Source organism: Pseudonaja textilis, chromosome 2 (assembly GCF_049901715.1).
Source record: "Pseudonaja textilis isolate UNSWEBS1 chromosome 2, rPseTex1.2, whole genome shotgun sequence".
NCBI classification, from domain to species: domain Eukaryota; kingdom Metazoa; phylum Chordata; class Lepidosauria; order Squamata; family Elapidae; genus Pseudonaja; species Pseudonaja textilis.
In genome coordinates, this window is record NC_141991.1 from 103,952,292 (window position 1) to 103,978,374 (window position 26,083).

Sequence of the window (26,083 nt, forward strand, 5' to 3'; positions counted from 1 at the left end):
CACTTTCAGGGGGAGAAATCTATAAAGGCTTTTCAGTTTTTTACACAAGTAATTGTAGTTCCCTCCTCAATCAAAACATCAGTCCAGCCATTACTGCAAACTTAGCCATCTTCACTATCCATTCCTTCACAACTGATGTTTCTTTAGTTTCCATTGTACATATAATAACACTGCAGTTAAGCATATATAAAACTGATTGTCCAAGAATCTTTTTTAATTGAGTGGCCATAATTTCTGATAAGAAAAATTCTGAGTTCATCTGAATGTTGATTTTTAAAATGTTCTTCATCATCACTTATATTTGTATCCAATATAATTTTGCTTTTTCGCAAGTCCACCAAGCATGATAAAGTGTCCCCTCATGTTTTTCACATTTTTAACAATGATTAGAAGTACTTTGATACATCCTAGACAATTTCTTTGTTATCGCATACCACTAATGCATAATATTTTTTATTTTAAATTGTAATACAATGTGAATTTCAGGTCTTTTACCCTTTTTCCCATTGATCCATTTGAATATTATCACCAAAATTCTTGGCCCGTTTTACCACACATTCTTTATCTTGCTGTTCCTCCATTTCAAATCTCAACAAAAGTTTATATATTTAATGAATGCATAAAATATATAAATTTTATAAAATATATTAAAAGGTATTAATTTAATAAATCCATCATTTGGTAATTCCTTGATTGGAAACCTATGCCAACTTAGACAAACAAGCTAACAGTAAATCAAGAAATCACCAAGACTATTCCTACAAACACTTACTGGACAAGTCACTAGTATATAAAAATAAAAGCAACCCCCACCTTCTAGCACTGATGATGTTACCTAGTTGGGTATTGAAATATCTGCAAGAAAACCACCAAGCTCAGAGAGCACCAAGGACTCCACAGTTTAACCCTGCATTACAAATATTCTCTTATATCACTAAGGAAGAAAAAGTGGAACCTCAGTAAACATATCCAACATAGCTTCCTTCTTCTATTTTCCTGATAACAGCAATCCTGAGAGATGAGTTGGGCTTAGAAAAAGTGAGTGACCCAAAGTCACCCAACTGGCTTTCATGACTAAGGCAAGAATAGAATTCACAGTCTCCCAGTTTCTAGTCTGGTGCCTTAACCACTAGACCAAACTGGCTATTAATTTTTACTAACTTCCTTAACAGATAGTAGATCAACCATATCTTGATTCCAGCAAAATAGTTGACAAAGTGCCCCACAACATTCAACATAGAATATTTAAATGCGGGTGTTCAAGCAGAGTCTAGACAGCCATCTATCAGGGATGCTTGAATTCATACCGAGTACAGAGTTGGTCTCGATAGGCTAAATAGCTCTTTCTAACAACAAGCCTCCATGCCAGAGCCTTCAAAATTAAAATCATGCTAGATCGCGGAACTATCATCTTTTCCATTTCAATCTTGGTTTAAGATTGCCATTTCTTTGTTTTATTGATATATGCTTTAGGATAACCTGTGGGAATATGAACTTTGTGAACATTTATGCTATTTATGCATACAAATGATTATGAATAGAATGCCTTAAGAGTGTGAGCTCTTAGTTTCTGTTCTAACACAGCTTTAGTAGATGCCATAATAGATCTCAGGATTTTTCCCTTAGAACTGTCTTCTGGAGCCTGTTTAAAAAGTAAGTGAAGCATCTAGCAGAGATCATCAAAGAACTATGCTACTGACACCTCTCTTTGTCCTTCATTGTCAGCTGGTCCAGGAGCAGTAGACATTTTGGATTTATGCCTGGACATGGTTAAGGAGAAGAGTTGAACTCAAAGACAATATAAGTAAACTGCCAGTCAGTATAATGTAGGAACGCAACCTTCACACGTGCCAGCTGGAATCATCTTCTGGTTAAAGAACCAGTTTAAAAAACTGTTCCTGGATGTGAACAGGTAGTCCTCAACTTACAACAGTCTGTTTAGTGACCGTTCAAAGTTACAATGGCACTGAAAAAAGTGATTTATGACCATTTCCCACAGTTACAACATTTGCAACATCCCCATGATTGCATGATCAAAATTCAGATCCTCGTCAATTGGTTCATATTTATGATGGTTCAGTGTCCTGAGGCCATGTGATCCCCTTTTACGACCTTCTGAGAAGCAAAGTCAATGGGGAAGCCAGATTACTTTAGCAACCCTGTTACTAACTTAATAACTGCAGGATTTACTTAACAAGTGAGACAAGAAAGATCATAAAATGAGAGGAAAAATCACTTAACAAATGTCTCACTTAACCACAGAAATTTGGGGCTCAATTGTGGTTGTAAGTCAAGGACTATCTATATAGTAGGTGCATTTCATGTTACCTAAAAGTGTTTGGTAGCTATGCTTTATTATTATTGAAACAAATTTATTTATTAGTGTCTTTAAGAAAAAAGACAATATTGTTACAGAAAGCTCATTACCAACAATTATTATAAAACAACAGAACATCACATCTAATTGTATCACCAAATGTTAGACTGCTACAAGCCCTTACTACATTGTGGGGTATTTTTATAATATTTATAAAAATTGATTTGTCAGAATATTAGCCCTGAAAATTAGTTCAACTGTGCTTTTTTCTTCAAAATAAAAAAGAATATTCATTCTGGCCTGGGCAGTTTTAAAAATACATTGAAGTTGCAGTCCTATTCCTAGGAGGATATGCAAGCAAATAACTTCCATCATTAAAGCCATCATTGCATTTCATTGATGCAAGGACACTGGCACATGGTAGAGATTTTATGTATTAATGCAGAGCCTATAATAGCAAAATCTTAGATGGAAACTTTAGCCATAACAAAATTGGTACAATTTTGTACTGAATTATCAAGAACACTGAGCACCATCTACATTTTTTTCTTTGATTGCTATTGCGCATCTAATTTTAAACATCTATTTTGAATTCAAACCTTTTCACCCTAAAATAAGATCTCTTGAGTATAGTTCCTCCTATGCGCACCCTCTCCCTCAATGTTTCGTCTATGCCATCCTACGCCAGGGCATCATGATAGAAGCTCCTTTGGAATGAGATCCATTTGTGTCCTTGAGAAGCGATTGCATTCCTGGTATGCAACACAGAGTGCCAGAAAAAGGACCTTGACCAATGGAATGACAATGTGCCAGATGAAGACGAAAGACTTGAGACATTCCAAAGGAGAAAGACAGCACAGGTGGGCTTCTTTGTAGCCAATCAAACCAAAGAGAGAAGAGTGAGAAGAACACACACTTTTATGGGAATGTCAAAATAGATACGAGGGGGCATGCCAGTATCCAGGGCTTTGTGCTATATACAACTGCAAGAAAAAAGGATAAAGAGTTAAGGCAATGGAATTGACAGGAAGGGATACTAAATACATCCGGACAAAAAGTTTATGTGAAACAAATGCAGTTGGCTTCATGACTGGTATATTTGATAAATATTGTCCGATGCTAATGTCATGTATCTAGTTCCCAAAAACTGACAACTAAATGAAGCAAAGAAAAAGAAAAACCTGCCATCATTGTAACGTAAAATTGGAGGCTGAGTGAGATGAATGATCTATAAATCTGATAAATGAATAAACTAATTAAGTAAAACATGTTCAGCTACTTTTTCTTGATTCCTTTCAGAGAATTTCAACACAAAAACATATCCTAGCACAAAAGTGTCATCTTTCTTATTCTAAGCATTTAGCCCAATCCTCAAGAAAAACTAGGCCCTGTTCAAAATTGAGAGACACCCCTCCAGACTTTCCTATAAAACCTCCAAAGCAACTAGCTAAGTAGTTGTATCTTTCTTTGATAAGCTGTTTTTATTGAAAAATGTTTTCCCTTCAGCATGTATTTTATTATATTGTACACTATTCAAGCACATTTATTTAATTTTAGTAAAGAATAGCATACTAATGCTTTCTTGATTGATTATGGGCCATCCATTTATTAGTGACTACCTAGATATATTTTCTTCATGAATACATTAGTTCAGCTATAGAGTTTTTCTTTTTTAAAAAAATAAATTTTATTGATTTTACAATTAGAACAAACCAACAACACATACATAAATGAAAGAGAGAAAAAGACGAAAGGGAGAAGAAAATAGAAAGAAAAAAATAGAAAACAATTTAAAACATTCTCATCTTCAGCAGTTTGTAAGACCTCTTTTTTATCCTTATTTTATGCCATATACACATACCTAATCCTTATATATATTTGTATATCACTACTATGGATTTATCCTATCCTCTAGCTATCGAGTTTTTCAACATGAATATGTCAGAGGTATGTACAAGACAACTACATATCCATTTTCTAGAGTAAATGTGGAATTGTATGTTATCTGCAATGGGTTGGTATCCAAAATGGGATTCACTTGTTAACTTGCTTACAGTAACATTTAAATATATTTTTATCAATTTGTTGCACTATTTAGGCACCAAATCACAGCCATCTTAAATTTAATTTAATTGAATCAGTTTATTCAAACAAACTCTGGGTGGTATAAAATAAAACCAAACAAAATAGAAAGCACAATATAATAAAAATAGAAAAAGTATAAAACCAAGAACGAATGCCAATCTGGAATATGAGTTTTCAGATTCCAGTAGGCAACAATAGATCCGATTGAGACAGGTAGATCTAGACCAAGGGTGTCAAACTGGATTTCTTTGAGGCTGGAGAAGCTGTCCAGGCCAAAAACGGGCACATGTGCCCCCCCCCCCACACCCTGTTTTGACTGCTGGAGGCATCGTAGGCCGGTTCTTTGCTATTTCCAGGTCAGACCCACGGGCCAGATTTAAGCACACCATGGCCAGATCTGGCCCAAGGGCCTTCAGTTTGACATCCCTGATTTAGACTCTGTTATGTAACATGTTCTGCATTTTTATTCCTGCTCTAAAGAACTGGGTCTTAGTGAGAGATGTACAATGTGATTACAACATATAGGACACAATTCTACATATTGTATATGGAAAGTGGAACTTGATATATGGGTGCTATTTTCCATGGCAGTATATAATATATGTTAAAAAGAATGCTGGATTATTTTGTTTTGTTAGTAGAGCTAATTTGGAATATAAATATGCTGCTAAAAACTTTCAGATTCTTATTTTCATAGCCATCTGTGCACCTCCACCTGCTGTGATCTTTTGGTTATTTTACTTTCTGGTTTCTACATGCTTGCCACAACTCAGTAAAGAAAATTTCTATCTGAACTATCTGAATCAAAATTAATTTACTCTCACATTATATTTCCTAACATACTGTATCAGTATCTACGTTCATATCATTAGCTAGACAAGAAACTCAGATATGTCAGATTACCATTCTCTGTTCTGACATGTATGTATGTATGTATGTATGTATGTATGTATTTATGTATTTATTTATTTATAGAATCCCTGAGTAATACAAATTTTCTAGCAAGGAAAAAAATAAACAATAATAAAATTCAGTGAAATAATTTAGCAATGTTTGATAATAATAGGCATCTTGTTTCACATACTTACTATAAAAAGTGAAGTGAAGAACCAGTTCATTGTAGGACAAAGGTGTCCCTCAGCCTCATAAAAATCCACTGGGTGATTTTGGGAAGTCATTTACCCTCAGTGTAACATATCCCACAGGAGTCTTGTGGGAAAAACTTGGAGATGGGAACATTACATATCCTTTCTTAAATGTGAAGAGGAAAAGAAAGATACAAGGAAATATTTAGGTTACAGGTACTCATTATTTAGTAGCTGCCTTGTTTAGCAACTATTAGCAGTTACAACGGGGATGAAACAGTAACTTTATAACCCATAATCTTTATAACCTACTCTCACAATTATGACCTTTGCAGTTCTATGGTGACTGCTTTACTGGTTCCAATTTTGATTGCTAAATGAAGACTACCTATATTTACCAAAATTACTTCTGCAAAATGTCAATAACCTATTTTTTAAAAAATCACCAGAACCATATGGTCTTCTGTGTCTTATAATGAATCCCCCTGACCCAGTTCCATAGAAATTTGTTAAATTCTTGGTTTTCTTCAGTTTTAAAAAGGAATATTTGTCATTTTTATGTTACCTGTTATACAAGCGACTATCATTGTTTAGCAGCTATTGAGAGATGGATTTAAAAAAAAACTAAGAAAATAAGAAAAACTTATGAAGTCTAAGATCGGCAGCATTTTATACAGATAACTTACTTATTTACATTTCTAGAGTATCTGAAGACCTTACAGAATAACAAAAATGTTCATCTTCCACTACTTGGGATTATTAATTGTGTTAGTCCCTGGTTTCTTTGAAATGCCAGGATTTTAGAACTTTACTAAAGGAGATAAGGTGGGGTGCATGTGTGTGTGTGTGTGTGTGTGTGTGTATTTCAGAGGACAGGGATCAGCAAGGAAAAGACATGCTTGCAGGACCCCATGACATGGCCCTGTTTAATTGGTAAGTTTTTAGATCATACCTACCCTCCTGATCTTATAGAATGGATCTTATAGGAGATCATTGAAGAAAAGTAGTGTCATAAATAACCAAATCCTGAACCAGGTAATTATATCAGGTTTTTGAGATCTTCAGATCTTTTCATCCTCTAAAATGTTGTTAAAAAGCAACTACTAGATAACTAACATTTATAATGTCTCTTACAATATTTTGCTTCTGGATTATGCTGATATTAAGTGCTATGTAACCACCAAGGGATTATAATGGGATGCTAAAGACTAGTTGTGTAACACAGTTATTTAGCCCAATATTAATATCCTAAGTTGATTACCTCAATAATGATGTTGCTGAAAGCCACAAATCCCATTTAGAAAATATATCTTAACATTGGATTATCTTTCCTAATTGTTTCAGGATCACAGCTGTGGCTATAATAGTCCATCTTTTTTCATCAAAGAAACATAATAGGTAGAAACATTTTTATTACTTGTGTATTTTTAAACAACTTCTCTGTGGGGAGTTTGTTTGTAACTGGAAACCTAACTAGTGCTAAAGGACCATACCTAGAACTTAAAAAATGATTTGGACATTAATGATGAAGCTTTTATGTTGGCTGTTGACAATTTTATTTTACAACTTGTAAATGAAATGAGAGTTAGTAAGCAGTAAAGTGCAATTCTGGCCCACAAAAAACAGATTAAACCCAATTTCAAAAATTCTGAATTTCTCAATCCTACTTTACATTAGTTATATTTTAGTTAGAAGTGATGTAAAAGTAAAAAAATTCACAAAGTTTGATGTCTTGATAGTTGTAGCTAACAGTTTCAAGGTAATTATTCTGAATATACTACCATGAAATACTCACAAGGACAGGGACCTTCATGTTAGGACTTCAACTCTCACTGATTTTCTTCTTTATTTTCTGCTTCTTAATAGATAGCAAAACCTGTTAGAGGAAACAGTGAGATACTCTGGTTTCGTCTTTGGTTTCCAAAAACAGTTCCTATGAACCCAGACTTACACACATACATTTACTATTTATTTCTTCAGTGTATGTCGATGTTACATTAGCCAGGAGACTACAGCGTTAATACAAAGTAGTTTGGCTGCCAATGATTGCTAATTCGTTCAGTTCACACTCACATACGATCTAGAGTGCACCACAAGGACAAACTAGCTTCACGCTCATAAGGCTTGACAGCATTCTCCAGTGTTATCTGAAGTTTCGCACCACCAATTTCACCTGATATTTGGTCATAGCATTTTGGTAGATCTGGCACTGGCTGGGTTTGTGCTACTGCTCAAAGTGGTTCCTATTTATCTATTTGCATGCAAAATGCTTTCAAACTCTTAGATGGGCAGAAGCTGATGCAAGTGATGGGAGCTCACTTTGTCATGTGGTGCTAGGACTCAAACTGCTGGAATACAGCTCTTCTCCAGCATCATTAAGCCACTTAGCCCTCATGCCTCTCTATACATTAAGTTACTTACTTATATTTATTTTATTAGGAAGCCTCATTATTAGGAAGACTGGCTGGCTTAGCACCCTCCACAAAGCTGAGAAGATTAAAAACATCACAGTGTAACAGTGCTGAGGAACCCATCCAATGTTGAGGGTAACCACAGATATATGTACAGTTACAGTCCTTCCAGAAGAATAATCCCTCAGACTGGAAATGCCTGCTCAATACCCAGGTTGCAAAAAGCTAACAGAGTTGGGGCCCATATGATATCAGCAGGAAGGGTGTTCCAGGGAATGGGACCAAGAAGGGCTGACCCAGCGATCCCCCACAGATGAAATAATAGGGATCTGGAGGGGGTCTTCTCTTCTACATCTCCAGGAGAAGGTGGCTTGGCAGATACTTTAATCCTGAACTTACTTTTTCAGCTTGATGAGTCTGTATACTCTATGAAAGCCTTCCTTTTCCAGTTCTTCTAATGAAAGTGACCTGCAAAGCCCCATCTTTATGTTTGAAGACTTGCATAAAATGAATGCTTCTACTATCTGAGATTTTCTTGGATGCTTAATACAAACTCAGCAGTACATTCAAAAAGAGTTTGAGCACACAGAAGGCCACTGCTAAAAAAAGAAAGAGCTCATTCTACAGGCTTAGGGAGGATTCTAAGAATTCATTTTTTATGAGAGATGTCACAGTTTATGGCCATTCTTGAGGGACAGTATCCTGCTTATTCTATCTGGAGCCAAATGTAATTCATTCTCTGGGATGCAGCCATGTTACTTGTCTCTTGTGTCACCTTTTCCTGGCTCACAAACATATTAGAACACAGAAGACAAATCTTTTTTTAAACTGAACTGACATTCTGAGTTCAACCCTTGTTTAATTTTGAAGCTTAGGGTAGACTTCACATGAAGATAATCGAGTCATGGGATGATGGAAAATAGAACTTAAATGAGCTTATCGTTAGCGAGGGGGGAAGGGGAGAGAGAGGGAGGGAGAGGAAGAGAGGGAGAGGGAGAGAGGGAAAGAGAGAGAGAGAGAGAGAGAGAGAGAACACCTGAAGGAAAGTAAATTTACTGGAATGCAGCAAGTTGGAAAAGGGAAGGAACCAAGGAAGACAATGACACTAAACAGGGTAAAAGGACTTTCTCAAAACTTTCTCAACTGACTTTTACCAGTTTTAATTTCACTTGCCCTGCTTTATCTTCAGGCCAAGACAAGGGGAATTATAAAAGAGGAATTCGCTTTTTGTTCTGGGTAAAATCAACTAGATGAGCTAAGTCTACTGAGCAATGTTCTACATTAACAGAGTCTTGCGAATCTAAGGGTACAAACCTCTTACTGCCACTGTTAACTGTCTGAAATTTGCCTGGATTTCAGGTGATTCATCAGCCACAGATCCAAGATCAGAGAGGCTGGTAATGATATATAAGACACCTTAGTTGTGAGTAGATATTTTGCTCCCCTGGTGACTGGATTTAGACAGAGGTTCAGCTATTCAACATACCCTGCTGCTTGAATGCATGTTTTACTAAATTTCTAGAGCTGGGACAGTATTGGATTGTCTCCAGCCATTATCTTTTACCACAGAGCGGATGGCTTGTAATCTAACAATGGAGGATATTAGTCCTTTATCATGGACAGATCATTTTCTGGTCAGTCTATGGCTTATCAGCACCACTTATCTGACCTCTGAAAATGTAGGATAAAGAAGATGACCTGAATGTAAATACAGGTGGTCCTCGAGTACACAAGTTCATTTAATGACTGTTCAAAGTTACAACGGCACTCAAAAAAGCAATTTATGACCACTTTTCCACAACTGTTGCAGAATCCCTATGGTCACATGATCAAAATTCAGATGGTTGGCAACTGTTTCATATTTATGACTGTTGCAGCATCCTGGGGCCATGTGATCCCCTTTGGCAGGGATCACATGACCTTTTGATAAGCAAAGTCAATGCGGGAGCTAGATTCCCTTAACAACTGTGTTACTAATTTAACAATTGCAATAATTCACCTAACAACAGTGGCAAAAAAAAAAGTCTCAAAATGGGGCAAAACTCACTTAACAAATGTTTCACTTAGCAACATACATTTTGGGCTCGACTGTGATAATAAGTTGAGGATACTTGTATGCAGGACTTCTTACCTAGGTCTAGGTCAAAGGGAAGAAGCATTTTTAAAGTCCAGAACAAGAAGCTAAGTAGATCAGAAGCAGATCAGATTCCTCCCTAATTCACTGAACTGTATGAAAGAGGAAAAGCTGACTTTTAAAACCTGTTACTGTAGCCAATCTCAATAGAGGTACTTTTTTTATTTATAGTGGAATTGAATTCCTGGTTTGGTCTACCTAGTGAGGCTGATAGCAAGAGGTCAGCAGGACAGGGAGAGCTAATTAAGATGGTCCCTCCTGGAAGCCTAATGGATCTGCCTGGCTTTCTGCAGGTCATGCTTTGTGTGCTGTCCCAGCCACAATAAATGTACTTTGTTATGGACGTCTTGTTGAGTTGTCTATCTGCATCTGTACAGCTTCAAATCCACCTCTATACAGGATACAGAAAACTTGGGGATTTGGCCAGAAATATATTAGGCAATTCCACCATATGCCTTGTTCATTTCTGGAATGTAGAAAGGATGAGAGTATCAAACACAATTGCTTCCCAGGGGGCTTTAAAATTTATTTGGGAACTCTAGAACTACTGAAGTGATGCTTTCAGTAATGGTGCTAAAAGATGCGGAATGATCAAACTTAAGTACACGTTCAGGCCTACATCAAGGCAATGAAGGTTGTGAAGCATAATTACCTCCCCACTCTCACTGTGTTCACAGAATGTTGTCCAGAAGCACTGTTCAAAGTGGCTTGTGCCATAAGAAACGACAGTGATAACTGAAACTACATGTCTTTTTATTTGTCTCTTTGATGTTTTTTGGATTCTGAAGTGGTGGACAAAATTCTTGACAAATTCCATTGGTTTAGTGACTGTTCAAAATGATAATGTTACTGAATAAAGTAACCTACAACCAGAGGTGGTATTCAGCAGGTTATGACCAGTTCTGGAGAACCGGTAGCAGAAATTTTGAATAGTTTGGAGAACAGGCAAATACTGCCTCTGGCTGGCCTCGCCCCCATCTATTCTCTGCCTCCTGAGTCCCAGCTGATTGGCTGGGTCTTCTTTTGTTCCCCTGCACAGGACAACGGACCTGGAAAGCAGGTTAGTGGGGTGGGGAGAGTATGGGGATTTTACGATGTCTTTCCCTGCCATGCCCACCAAGCCACACCATGCCCACCAAGCCACACACACAGAACCAGTAGTAAAAAAAAATTGAATCCCACCACTGCCTACAACTCGTCCTTGTGCTTATATTTGTTGCAGCATCCCCATGGCCATGCAATCAAAATTTGTGCGCTTGAGAACCGGCATGTATTTATAATGGTTGCAGTGTTCCAGAATCATGTCATTGCCATTTGAGACTTTCTCAGCCAGCTTCCCAGCAGCAAAGTCAATGGAAGAAACCAGATTCGCTTAACGATTTAACAATTGCCTTACTTACGGATGAAAATTCTGATCCCAATTGTGGTAATCAGCTGAGGACTACCTGTACCCGCAAGCAGTGGGAAACACAAATGGTTAAAAAAAGAGTGGAGAATACCCTAATATTTCTTCCCTACTTCTGCCCTGCTTACATGGATTCATCTCGGCATTGGGCATTTGAGAAGCTTCAATGCAGGATTGTATTAATAAGATTTGCAGGAGGGAAAGGCTGATAAACACTTTTGCCAGTGCTGTCTGAGAATAACTAATGTCCGAAATATCAAAGGGTTGCCATAGTGTGTGCAATAACAATATCTATTCAACATCTCTAAGTAGTAGTACCTTAACAGTCACTATGTGGCACCTAATATACATCTATTCAATATTACGTATTGTTGCTCCCAATGCTTTTCTCTTTCAACTGCTGACAACAAACCAGCCTTATTCCTGAGAGTCTTGTGACAATGCACCAAGGAGAGTGGTCTTCAATACTAAAGAGTTTAAGACTCATTTACTAAAATTAGGAAGCTCTGAGTTTTGTTTAGTTTTTCTCAGCTTTATGAACAGACATTTCTAATTTATAGTTTCACAAAAGCTAGGAGCATCTTCCCTAACTGAAATGTCCCACAAGTGGGTTTGATTTATTGGGGAGTGATCAGCAGCAGCGCCTTCTTCATGGTAGCCCTTCAGTAATGAGTTCTATTCAGCTGATCCCATGAAATTTTCTTCTAAATGAACACCGAAGGCAAACTATTTACCCTGGCAAATAGTCCCTTGGTAAGAATTTTGTCCAGAATGGGACTGGTTTTTGTTAGACTTTTTAAACAGTATAACCCTTTAATTTCTGTATTGTTATTGTCTTGGATGATGTTTGTCTCTAACCCTGGTTTCATTGTTTAATGATTTACAGTAATAAGAGAAGGATCTTTTTTGCTTTGGGAAACTCTTATTGTAGTGAGACTTACTATCAAGACAGCTGACTTCTGGAAGTCTGTAATAGCTGTCAAGGGAATGGAGAGTTGAGAGATTTCCCATTTAATATATTTGCTCTCAGTTACTCATTTGGATGTCTTGCTTTATACAACTGCTCTTTTTACCAGCTGTTCCTAATTCTATGTTTGAGGAAAGCATTATTGTGATTCTTTGGCATGCTTAGCTAGGAAGTCATGACTGCAGAGATAGTGATAAATCAATAATGGATTAATGGGCAAACCTATAGGTGTTAGAAGTAATTTGTACTATTGTACTAAGTAATTTGTATTGACTATTAAGGGCTGCTAATTATTATATATGTATGCTGTTGGTATTTTATATATTTAAAGCTGTATCCTTTTTACCCAAACCTTTATACCTATTTCTTTCTTGGCTGTTTTTTTAATCCAATCATTCATTCACTGTTTAGAACTCCGTCTTGTTGCACACAAAAGAGGCTTTCTTATTAAACTGTGGTATGCATATTGAATATTCACACCCAATATATTGTTTGTATAGTGGTATATATGGTGTCACAGCTGCAAATTAGACTTTGCATAATTCACAGCACAGAACAATCTCAGCTTTGCATGGATTTTTGGTTAAATATATTTATTCTCTTAATCTATACTAATCCAAAATTAGCTCAGATTAGTACTAGCATATGAGGAAATCCACAGAAACATGCAAGAAGCCTATAAATTTTCTGAAGTAGCATACAATCTCCTTCCTACTATGTTTTTGCCTTCCAAGATTAAAAGAGGTGCATTTACAAGATTGCCCTGTGGCTAGGTATCAAAACTGATAAATAAAGTGTGAACTTGGTCATTTCTAAAAATACATTTACAGGGAGAAAAATAAGGTAGAAGTGGGAAGCAGATTGCAGGGCTGGTCTCTAATTTCCATATAGGGAGAAGGGTTGAGCTAAAAGAAGAATCAGAGCCTATAAAAGCTTTCAAAGGTGAAAGGTTTCTTGGTGGTTACGGACTGTCAGTGGTAAGTTTTCTTTTGTTTTTAAATCTCCTTTTGCCCTGATGTTTTCTCTTAAAAAAAAAAATGTACAGGACATACTCCTATTTTAGAGGTCTTTAGAATGCCATGAGATTAAAGGCAATTTTCTGTGGTGAAGATATCTTTGTTGTGTATTTTGAGCCTTCGCATATGGGAAGACTAACAAATTCTCAGCTGTTGTGCTGCCTGAGGATCCTGGATGTATTATCACATATTTTGTCTGTTCCTTTATAGGTTGAGCATTTCATCCAGTTCCTTCTTTCTGTTGAGAGTAGATAATAAAAAGGTGAGAAATCCAAGTGTGCTTATTGACTGTCTATTCTTTCTAGTAAATTGCAGATCTCTTGTGTGCTGTAGTTTCATTTGATGAATGAGTCTGGCCTGGGTTTGGGAGGGAGGTTGTGCTTTTGTGTTTCTGAGGGTGGAGATGAAAATCTCTGAGCTTTGATTTTCCTGCATATGAATTGTAGATGGAAGAACAGAATGTAATCTTGTTTTGAAGAGATAAGATCAGCTAACATCAATGCCAACTTTTCATCAAACTCAGCTTTGCAAACAAAAATCTTAGTTGTCTATTATAAGTCGTTCTGCTCAAGATTGTTTAGTGATGTAGCTATTTCTCACTTACAGCACCTGCAGGTTCAGTACCATTTCCCTATCTACTCTGCAGAAATACTGTCCAATTCATTTGACATCCTTTTTAATATATGGGACAGTTCACAATCTAAATCACTCCTCTTCTGACAAAGAGATGCACCAGGTCTTCTCAGTGCTTCTGGTGAATGATAAGGGACTGAGCTTCCACTTATACTAAAATAGGAGAAAACAAAGTCTTGCCCTGTCCAGAATTTCTTGTTATTGTATAACATGCTCATTTCACCCCGATTTTATGAGCCATTAAAATGTGATTTGGGGAGTGGAAGTCATCTCACATTAGAACCTCAGCAAACCATCCCATTCCATCTCAGACCATTGCAATGCAAAAATATACTTAAGGAAGTAGCTCTCTGGACAGCAAGGTGGTATATAAATTGAATTAATATATAAAATAAAAAGAATTCAAGTAGAAATAATATTGCCTGTATTAATTTCACATTATTTATATCCTACAGTATTTGGAAATCAGGAGAAAATGTATGTGTTGTGGATAGACAGACAGACAGACAGACAGACAGATATTGTGACAATAAACTTTTTTTTTTTGTATCTCAATGTTCTTCCTACAATGTTATATTGTTTTACATCATTTTTCCCTGTTAATTTTCAAAAATGGATTGCAAAGTGCTATCTCTTGATACTTAAGATTTTGCACTTGCCCAACTATTTAATGAACAGAGAACTACCTTATTATTGTTATGCATTCCACTTCTACTTATTTTTTGGTATTGATATTTTGCTTTTTTTTCTTTACAAAAATTCTCAAAAAATTCAGGCAAAATTTAATAGAGAGCATGTACTATAGTGAACTGAAAACTTATAAACTACCAAGAGACAGACAGGCTGTCTCACATAAGAACAAAGGAGTTTTTGCCTTGCTACTATATTTATTGACAAAATAGCTGAATCTTGGAACTATTTTGCTTGTCTAACCATCTGTACATATCACCAGATATAGTAACTGAGAGCAGGTGTACAAATGCTGACTTCCTGAACAGCTCTAACCTTAAATCAAACAAACTAAGTTTTTTGTATCTCTTTTAGCTGCAGCCATGAGCAGGGACGCAGATATGGAGGTTTTTGGAGTGGCTGCCCCTTTCCTGCGTAAATCTGAAAAGGAGCGAATAGAGGCTCAGAACCAGCCCTTTGATGCCAAAACTTATTGCTATGTGGCTGAGCCCAAGGAGGAATATGCCAAAGGGAAAATTAAAAGCTCTGAAGGTGGAAAAATTACTGTAGAGACAACAGATGGCCGGGTGAGCATTTTCCATTGTTTGGGCGATGAAGGGAATAGGAAACACTTTTTAAATTTAATTTAAACAACTCTTTTGTTTTAGAAAATATTTTTCTGGTACACTGTGAGATTTTTGGAATTAGAATCAATACATAGTTCTGTCACTTACTGTATATATTGGTGCAAAACCCATAAATTCCTCCCTCAATTATTCTGAGGATAAAAGGGGCAAATTGTATATTTTATTGGGATGAGTTTTTGTAAGTACTTCTAGCATGAGGGGAAATAAGCTATAGCTTTTCCTTTAAAATATTTCCTTTGGGTCCCAGAGACAAGCAGACTGTGAAGTGTAATTTGCTGGGCCATTCATTCTTTTGACAATTGTTGCATTTGAAGACAAAGTTAAAGTTTTAACCGCCTCAAGCTTCAATGCAAGATTACGTTCCATGAAGGCCAGTTTTAAGGGGTAAATTGGAGTAATATTATCAATAGCTTCTCGATAATAACAGAATGATATGCTTGTTCAAAGTATTTAGTTGGGGCTGAATGTAATCCCACCCTACCCTGTGCTTTTTTTGAAGCCTTTTCCTCTTGTTCTTTCAGACAATAACGGCCAAGGCAGAGGACGTGTACTCAATGAACCCACCGAAGTTTGACAGAATTGAAGACATGGCAATGTTGACTCATTTACATGAACCAGCTGTTTTGTATAACCTCAAAGAACGTTATAGCTCTTGGATGATCTATGTATGTTTTAGCCTTACCTCATACCAGGCCCAAAATCTCAAAGGGGCAGAGTTTAACCATGATTTTTTGTTTCCATGCAGACCTATTCAGGCCTCTTCTGTGTCACTGTTAATCCATACAAATGGTTGCCTGTGTACAATACAGAGGTGGTATCTGGTTATCGGGGGAAAAAGCGTTCTGAAGCCCCTCCACACATCTTCTCCATCTCTGACAATGCATATCAGTTCATGCTAACTGGTAAGTCTGCTTCAAGGCCTGAAAGGGAATATGTTTGAATAAAGAACTGTACTGAGGGATGTGGGGTTGGGGGCAATGGCATAGATCTTCACCATCCCTCCAAAATATCCCTGCCTTCATGTCCTTTCATATTGCTGCACCGTCTGCGGTCCAATCTAAGCACAGTACACAAAATTGTCTGTTACAACATCTTAACTGTCAATGACTTCTTCAGCTTCGATCACAATAATACACGGACAAACAACTGATACAAACTCAAGGTAAACCGCTTCAAACTCGATTGCAGAAAATACAACTTCAGCAACAGAGTGGTCAACGTCTGGAATGCCCTACCTGACTCCGTTGTTACAACCTCAACCCCTCACAGCTTCAACCTCAAACTGTCTACTGTGGACTTCACCCCATTCCTAAGAGGTCCTTAAAGGGGGCATGCATAAGCACACCTGCGTGCCTACCCCTCCCTGTCTTATTGTCCCCATTTATCTGTATTTACTCCCTTTGTTCTTGTTTATGTTCATACATATGCTTGTTATCTTGTACATGTTTGACAAACAAACAAAAAATAAAAAAATAAATTCCAGAGGTGCTACTTAGCATGATTTGGCATCCATCACTGTAGTTTGTAAATATTTTTTTTTTTGCCTCTCCCTTTGGCAGATCGTGAAAACCAGTCTATTCTGATCACGTAAGGAGACATTTCAGATTCATCTTTCTTGATTACTGTAGTAACATAGTTCTAATACAAAGAATATTTCTTTACCTGATGATTGATTTTTTTCTTGCTAGTGGAGAATCTGGTGCTGGAAAGACTGTCAACACCAAGCGGGTCATTCAGTATTTTGCAACAATTGCAGCTACTGGAGAGGGAGCCAAGAAGAAAGAAGAGTCAAAATCAGGCATGAAGGTATGAAAAATACACCTCATTCTAGAAGTGCAGAGAAAGAAAATGAAAACCCCCAAACTCTAAGCAAAGGAAGCCTGACTGTTTATATTCTTTATGTCTCAGAAAAAATATAAGCATCTGCAGACTTTGCTCAGGTGGAATTCTTTTCATCAATAACCCCTGAAACCAAAGTAACACTACATCGTAATAACATTAAGCCTCCTTCAGAAAGGTCTATACTGCATAGCTCCATAAACAGCTTTATTCTATTTTCTTTTAAATAAAAGAGAATGGAATTGTAATGAATAATCATTATACATAATAACTGTCCTGAATTATTTTCTCATGCCTTCATAATACTTACTCCCAATGCTATTAAAACAAAAACCTTTGACATAGGTTCTAGGACATAAACTACAACAATTTGCAGCTATGATTTCCGTTGTTTCATCCCAAATGCTGACAAATGTAGAAATAATTGAAGGGTAGATTTTTTTTTAAGAAAATAGGTGACTGGATCATAAAATCTATATACCAAAGGAAGTACTTTCTAAGTCCCCCAGGAAATGAAACTTTCCTTCCGCTGCCAGCATCAGTTCTAGTTTGCAGAATCAGATTTTTATCATAACAATCTAGGCAATGATAGTATTCTACCAGTTCGGCCTGGTTCTACTGAGCCGGTAGCGGTGATAAGCAGAGGTTCTCTCCACCATTCTGCTGTTGGACCCACCTGCCCGCCGGGCTCCCATATTCACCTTTATCCTCTGAATTTGAAATGCAGCTGCTTTGCGCGGCACAGCAGAAGCAACCGGGAGAGTGCAGGCTTGCAGGAGGTGAGTTGGAATGCCTCTGCGCCTGCGCAAAGAGCGTGTTTGGCACGCACATGTGCGCAAAGTGTGTGCACATGCACAAAGCCTGCCCACCAAGCCATGCCCACTGAACTGGTGGTCAAAATATTTGAATCCCACCATTGAATCTGGGCAAGACTTGTGAAAAATTTATTGCCTTCTTTTGCCCCCTCTGTAATCCTCCTAATTCCCTCCTTCTGTTCTTTCCCTCCATTTTGACAGGTCCTTTTAGGAACCATTTCTGAAAAAAAAAGTGTGAAAGGGGCGAAATGCATTTCCTGCTTTTAGAATTCGTTTCTGACCTTTTACTTTCTTGAGCGAAATAATTAATGCGACACCTCGTCATGATGCGCAAAATGTTTTGTAATTCTAAGCATTTCAAGCTGGAAACAGCTGTTTTACAGTTACAGATAATCAGAGTTGGAAGAGACCTTGTAGGTCATCTAGTCTAACCCACTGCCCAAGCAGGAGACCCTACCCTCTGACAGATGGGAGTCCAATCTCTTCTTGAAAGTCTGAAGTGATGGCGCTCCCACAACTTCTGAGGGCAAGCTGTTCCATTGGTTGATTGTTCTCACAGTCAGAAAGTTTCTCCTGATTTCCAGGTTAAATCTCTCCTTGTTCAGTTTTCATCCATTATTCCTTGTCTGGCCTACAGGCACTTTAGAAAATAGTTTGATCCTTTCCTCCCTGTGGCAGCCCCTCAAATATTGAAAGACTGCTATCATGTCTCCCCTGATTTGATTTGATTTGGATGAAAATGTTCTAAGCTTTCTGTACTATTGGAAAAGTTAGAGCAACCCATTCTGAACTCAAAATATTTTGCACATTTCTGAATTTGAGTACCAATAACAAATCTCTTAAATTTTAAGAGGGAAGAGTGATGCATGTTTGGTGCAAAAAAAAAATAGTGTGTGGAAAACAAGGACTTGTCAGAATTAATTGAAATTCAGTGAAGGCACTCTGGTAATTTAATTCCAGATTTCTCATTCCTTGGTCCTATGGAAAAAAAAAACATTTAAATATTCTAAATCCATTCATTGGAAAATCACATTTACTTTAATTAAGCTCGCTTCTGTTCAAGATTTTACAGTGTTTTTTTTCTTCCCTTGGTTTTTAAATATGTCTTCCAATACTTCTGCAGGGGACACTTGAAGATCAAATCATCAGTGCCAACCCTTTATTGGAGGCCTTTGGGAATGCCAAGACTGTGAGGAATGACAACTCCTCCCGTTTTGTAAGTGATGAATCTTTGGCTGGTGACACGTTTACTTGCAGCCTCTCCAGACAGCCTGTCCTGCTCCTTGTCTCATTCCCCATAGAGCAATTCAAGCTGGCATTTAAAAAGTCCCATTTTCAATGGAAAACATAATTCAAAACCTAATACAAAGAGGTAATTGGGAAGGGGGATATTTAAGCTTGGGTATAAATGTATAACTTACCTCCCTGCTCAAAATGATTATCTCCTTCCTCAGAACATTCAGTAAAAGATTTTTCCAACTGGACTAGTAGGTTTCTTTGGCTCAAACTGCATATTTTCACAGGTGCTGCCAAATCTTATGTGGGAGAGAATATTCAAAAATAAAGTAATGGGGAAGAAGCTTTAATCCTCCCATCCTCCCATGCCATATCAGGGTTAACAAAACGGGTCAATTGCATGTAAATATATCATGTGACCCTGGACATGACTGTGGGTTATTAATACAATAATAGTTTGTGGGTGCCTGTTTTATGTGAGTCGGGGGTGTGGGCCCCTTAAGTATATAGCACCAGAAGGCATGTCTTTACAGGAAGTGGTCCTCCAACTACAGAGAAGGATTCTTTGCTTATTTACTTTCCATCATACCAAAGCTGTTTTTTTCACTAAGTAATAACCATTTCATAACATAAATTCTATCTCTTCCATTCTTGGAACAGTTCAGATATATCAAGAAAATCCTCACTGAACTGATACAGGAGAGCCATGTTGGCCAAAAATCAAAAGAAATCTGGTGGCACCTTTTCTAATAACAAATTTATTAAAAGGCATATTCATTTGAGCTGCCACTCACTTCATTTGATGCATGGAGTCTGACTGAAGCCTGACAGCTTGTAGTCGGGCAGTTCAACAGAGAGTGGATGATTTACATGTTAATTTTATATTGCCAATTATATAGGTTTCTGGAATGTTTTGAAACATTAGCTTCATCTTGGCTTCAGCAGCCATTGTTTTCCCTTTTAAAATCACTTGTAGGAAGAAATGGAAAGGATGTGAAAGAAAATACCCCAAACTGGAGTATTTGTGTTGTTCCTGCCTATGTAGTAAAACATCCTATACCTATTAAGAAATTCTTGAAAGAAAAAGATTTCAACTGAAGCAAGGTTTAAAATACACACAACAAAACAAGAATATTTGTTAAAGCACAGTGACTTACCTATTTAAACTTTAGCAGAAAATAGTTTCTTTGAAAATAATGGGCACCTTCAAGATATAAAATAAAACAAAAACCATAGCAAAATATTCAGTTACAAAAATAGATCTAATCCATATGTTGTGACTCATTAAACATTCCTAGATTTCTGAAATAATTGTTCCATCTTTCTACCCTATAAGGGAAAATTCATTAGGATTCATTTTGGTACCACTGGAAAACTGGCTTCTGCAGATATTGAGACCTGTAAGTAGCTGAATTTGAGAATTGTCTACGTAATGTGTACAAATTGGACGTGCAAACATTAATTGGACCTTCTGTTATAGATCTTCTGGAAAAGTCAAGAGTAACCTTTCAACTAAAGGCTGAGAGGAGTTACCACATTTTCTACCAGATTATGTCCAATAAGAAGCCAGAACTAATTGGTAAGTAAGATTCCATTTTACTTTACTGAACTTTTTATCTTATTGATAATGCGTGTGGTAAATAATATGGGGAAGGGTTTTTTTTTTTACTCTGTTGAATATTTTCTGCATTGGAAAGCTCATATATGATAATGCCTAGAATTTCAGAAAGGCTTCCCATATATATTTCAGAAATGCTTCTCATTTCAACAAACCCTTATGACTATCCATTCGTAAGCCAAGGCGAGATTTCAGTCCAGAGCATTGATGACCAAGAGGAACTTATAGCTACCGATGTGAGTGAAAAAATGATTATGATGTAAAACAAAAATGCAATTCCTTCTGAAAACATAACTAACTGTGATACTACCCCCCCTCTCTTTAGACAGCCATAGACATCCTGGGCTTTACTTCTGAAGAGAAAGTTGGCATTTATAAACTGACAGGAGCAGTGTTGCATTATGGCAACATGAAATTTAAACAGAAACCCCGAGAAGAGCAGGCAGAACCAGATGGCGCAGAAGGTAACAAATTCCACAAGTTAGCTTTCAAGCCTTATAGAACATATGATTCAACTGCATGATTTACAAAACTCCTTTGGAAAGAGCAACAATAAAAGATGTCTTCTCAGCTTTCGGCAATGAGCGATTTATTTTCTCTTATATGTGTTGCGTTTTTTATAGCATGTACTGGCATTAAACTGCTTTGGTTGCCTTACTGATTTGCAGGTAGAAATGTAGAAATGTGAGTGAAAAAAGAAACAGTTTTGAAAGAGAGAGAGGATAGATCTGAAGCTTAGATACTCTTTCTATAGAAGATTTCAAATGGAACACAGCTAACTTTTTAATTGGGTTCTGGTTTTTGAGCAGTAAGGATTGGTACTGGACAAAGGCTGAATTTCACAACTGTGCTCTGTCCAGAAATGTCAGTACTGTTTTCCTGCTTCCAGCCAGGGGTGGGTTTCTACCGTTTCTGTCCACCTCTGTACAACCGGTAGCTCTGAAGAACAGCAGATATAGAACTGGTTCTATGTCTGCTGATATTTTTGCCCACCCACCCACCTGGGCTCTTACCTGATCTTTATTTCCTGGTTTTTCAACTTCAGCTGCTGAACGAGGCACAGCTGCAGTTAGAAAAGCAAGAAAAGAGGGCTGTTTCAAAGGCTGCTTCTCTGCAGGCAGCTGCTGATGACGATTTACAGGTGTGCGGCTCGCAGCCTGCAGGGAAGCTCAGAAGTCCCGAATCAGTATTTAACCCTGTTGTATCCCACTCCTGCTTCCAACTCATGCTGGCAATTCACTGGTTATATTTTTTCACAACCCTGATAATTCTACTAAAGTTTCATAAAGACTTGTTTCTTGTGGGTTCTTTACAGAGGCTGACAAGACAGCTTATCTGATGGGCCTAAATTCTGCTGATTTGTTGAAGGCCCTGTGCTTTCCTCGGGTGAAAGTGGGAAATGAGTATGTGACCAAAGGTCAAACTGTAGATCAGGTGAGTATGGGTAACAAATCAAAACCACCTACTGGTCCATATGGCAAACAACAAGGGTGTGTATTTCTTCCATTCCAAGTATTCATTAATTTAGAAATACTACTTCGAAGGAAATTGTGCCATTCATCCTATTTGGATTGTATCGCTGGAGTGCCATTTAGAAAAGAAAAAAAAAAGTTCCACTAACAAGAACTGTAAGGAACATGCAGTGAATTTCAACAGGAAAACATTTCAACTACAGACAATTCCAAATGGAAGCTTAAACTGCTTGTCTTCATCATGGAAGTTTGTTTTTCCTGATTTCCTAATTTTAAAAATTCCATTCAAGATTGCAATGGTCTAGCAGGGATCAAGAGCATTTGCAGGCTCTGATTTGTCAATACTCTGTTTGCCTTTCCTACCCCTACAGACAATGCTTGTTGGCTGACCACTCTGTGGGCCAATCTATCAATAACTCTCTTTGGAGATTGTTCCGTCCCCATTAGTTCCTCTTCTTTTTCACCATTTTCTTTGCATACCATGGATGCTTTCATATCCACTTCCCACATTCTGTCCTTCTATGCTAAATAGATCCTTCCTCTCCAGCCCATTTTACCTTTATTACTCTGTTGCTACAAAGGGAACAAGTTGTTTGGGGTTTTTTGTTTCACTGTAGGATTTAGGGTGGAAAAGATCGTTTTTGAAGCAGAGGCAAGACTATGTTTGCAATGGGCAGGGAGCTTGCATCTATTCCTGCACTCAAGAAGTGGCAGATGTCCTGTATTGGCAATTGGGCAAACAGAAAATGAGAATCTGCCTGGAGAGATAACACTACGTATAATCCCAATTACCATTCATATTTCTCAGTGAGAGATATGAAGATCTCTAAAATAGAGAGGCTGACTTAGGTACATTTTAGACATTCATACAAATGCCTTTTAAAATTCTTTACCACTGATTTTTCCAATTCTCTCCTGGGTAAGGAGAAACAACTTCTCAAAGACAGAAATATCCCTTAGCTGACAGAATAACACAGAAGATAGGAGAGACTATTTGTCTTGGTTTTAACTGAATCCTGGGAAACCAGAAGGCTACAATTGCTGGATAATTCTAAGACAGGACATTCACACTTTACCCCTTCATTATTTCATAGCCAAATAAGTACAGGAACACCAAAATTCATAAGGAGAATTCCTCTTTCCTTATGAAATATAAAATAATTGCTGATTAATTGAATTGAATGAGATCAGGTAGAAAGGAATGCAGGAAAATATATTGGCCTGGTAGTAACATCTGCATATAGAGGCAATTTGTTCTAGTGGTGAAGGAGCCAGGCTAGAAAGCAAGAGATAATGAATTCGGATCCTGCCTTATCTGTGAAGGCAAGCTGGATGATCCTGGGCCGGTCACTCTCTCCTAGCCCAACTCACCTCACAGAGTTGTTGTAATGAGGAAAATAGGATGAAAAAGGACTATTAGATATATTCACCATCTTGAGTTATTTGTTAAAATAATAAACAAACAGACAAATAAATAAATTCTTGTAGTCGTTTGTCTCCTTATCATTGACCTTAACTCTTCATTTGTCCCTAAATGTTTATGATTATAGGTGCATCATGCTGTCAATGCACTTTCTAAATCCGTCTATGAAAAACTCTTCTTCTGGATGGTAGCTCGTATTAATCAACAGCTAGACACCAAGTTGCCCAGACAACATTTCATTGGAGTCTTGGATATTGCAGGTTTTGAAATATTTGAGGTAGGCAGATCTATTTTGCTGCCTTTTGTGCTTTATAGCAGCCCATAGTTGGAACAGGTGCCATCTAGAGTTGAGGATAAGAATAACACCCTAGAGTTGTCTACAGCAGAAAAGCAGAAAGATGGAAATAACCTTCTCATTATTAGTATTAAATTTATTTCCTGCCTGTATCTGTAAAATCCCTGATGAACTGAAGTTTCATTTAGTAGAGAATCTATGAGGTCTAAGGAATTATATTAATTGATTATATTTTGTTGTTAGTTTAACAGTTTGGAGCAGCTGTGCATCAACTTCACCAATGAGAAACTGCAACAGTTTTTCAACCACCACATGTTTGTACTAGAACAAGAAGAATACAAGAAAGAGGGAATTGAGTGGACTTTCATAGATTTTGGAATGGATTTGGCTGCTTGCATTGAGCTTATTGAGAAGGTAAGTTGGAATATTATCTTATAAGTAACCACTCAGATGGCAGCCCTTTGAATTAGACCACATTGGGAGACACATTGCACAAGAATGCTGGAACTTTACTTCATGGAGATAGTCTATCTTGAAAGTCTGTGTTTTATCCTCCCTGTGCTACACTCCAGGGCTTGAAGGCAGAGTCATTTTGAATTCTATTCTAATGTTTACTGGACTTAAAGCATGTTTTTGTAAAAGTTGTCATAGAGTTTCTCCAAGGTTATCTCTATGGCTTTCCATGCCAGTTGATAAGAAGACACATCTGAAATAAAACTATGTTGTTTTTTTAATATAGCCAATGGGCATATTTTCCATCTTGGAAGAAGAATGTATGTTTCCCAAGGCAACTGATCAGTCTTTCAAGAACAAACTCTATGACCAGCATTTGGGCAAATCAGCCAACTTCCAAAAGCCAAAGATAGTCAAAGGCAAGCCTGAGGCCCATTTCTCTCTTGCGCACTATGCTGGGATTGTGGACTACAATATTGGTGGCTGGTTAGAGAAGAACAAAGATCCCTTAAACGAAACTGTTGTGGGACTGTATCAGAAGTCATCCATTAAGATTTTAGCCAATCTGTATGCAACCTTTTCTTCCCAAGATGATGGTAAGTTTCAAGAGGCTTTTTCTTTCTCTCTTTATTCTATAATCAAAACTGCATTGAAACTTTGTCCTGTGTTGTATCATATCTAGGAAAAAAGATTGGGTAGAGACAATGACAACAAGAGAACTAATTACATATATGTTCTGTTTTCTAATAGAAGGTACTACTAAAAAGAAAGGTGCCAAGAAGAAGGGGTCATCTTTCCAAACTGTTTCTGCACTTTTCAGGGTAAGGATCTTTGATTGCATAGGTTGCAAGGAATATTGTGTTGTTTGATTCAGTTATATATGTACATAATGCATTAGTTTCCAAACTATGCAACTTTTGATAAGCATAGTTTGGAAACTAATGAGTATTGATTAAATTGACAAGTAATCTTAAAAGGATACAGATCAAATTAACTCAAACTTCATATTTTTCTTCTTCCTCCAAAATTTCAAATAAAATTGAAAAATTAGCAACATGGTTCTCAGTTTAAAAATTCTATACTTTAAATTCTATATTTTAGTTTTTTTAAAAAAATTCTTTTAAGAGCTACTGAATATGTTACAATTGCTCTATTCAAAAACACAGGAAAATCTGAACAAATTGATGTCCAATTTGAGAACAACTCATCCACATTTTGTGCGCTGCATTATCCCCAATGAAACTAAAACTCCAGGTAATTTACAAGAATCTCTTGCCTGGATTTCCAGAAAAGCTTCAGGGGAGGATCAGAAAAAAGCTGCCATTTTTCTTTGCTTTGGTCTTGCACAGGTGCAATGGATCACAAGCTTGTTCTACACCAACTGAGATGCAATGGAGTGCTTGAAGGCATTCGAATCTGCAGGAAGGGATTCCCAAACAGAATCGTATATGGAGATTTTAAGCAAAGGTCTGTCAACCCAATTTCTAGTAAACATGCCAGTTTGCATGCTAGATTCTTGTTAGGTAAATATTATCTAAAGCAGGGCTGCAGGCCAGATGTGTC

General features: G+C 37.2%; 1 protein-coding gene across 1 annotated transcript in view; it reads left to right on the top strand.

Annotated features, from left to right (window-relative positions):
• Window positions 1-13,626: 13,626 nt before the first annotated feature.
• LOC113437209 (myosin-3) overlaps window positions 13,627-26,083 on the top strand; it is a 30,835-nt gene continuing 18,378 nt past the window's right edge. The window contains exons 1-18 of the mRNA XM_026702112.2: window positions 13,627-13,682; window positions 15,098-15,309; window positions 15,891-16,034; window positions 16,115-16,271; window positions 16,929-16,956; window positions 17,058-17,175; window positions 19,147-19,239; window positions 20,596-20,659; window positions 20,740-20,838; window positions 21,010-21,113; window positions 21,203-21,341; window positions 22,193-22,311; window positions 23,900-24,049; window positions 24,311-24,481; window positions 24,807-25,116; window positions 25,271-25,341; window positions 25,687-25,774; window positions 25,870-25,987. Coding sequence (XP_026557897.1) covers window positions 15,106-15,309; window positions 15,891-16,034; window positions 16,115-16,271; window positions 16,929-16,956; window positions 17,058-17,175; window positions 19,147-19,239; window positions 20,596-20,659; window positions 20,740-20,838; window positions 21,010-21,113; window positions 21,203-21,341; window positions 22,193-22,311; window positions 23,900-24,049; window positions 24,311-24,481; window positions 24,807-25,116; window positions 25,271-25,341; window positions 25,687-25,774; window positions 25,870-25,987 — 2,177 coding nt within the window. The 5' untranslated portion in view covers window positions 13,627-13,682; window positions 15,098-15,105. The remainder of the gene's footprint in view (window positions 13,683-15,097; window positions 15,310-15,890; window positions 16,035-16,114; window positions 16,272-16,928; window positions 16,957-17,057; window positions 17,176-19,146; window positions 19,240-20,595; window positions 20,660-20,739; window positions 20,839-21,009; window positions 21,114-21,202; window positions 21,342-22,192; window positions 22,312-23,899; window positions 24,050-24,310; window positions 24,482-24,806; window positions 25,117-25,270; window positions 25,342-25,686; window positions 25,775-25,869; window positions 25,988-26,083) is intronic.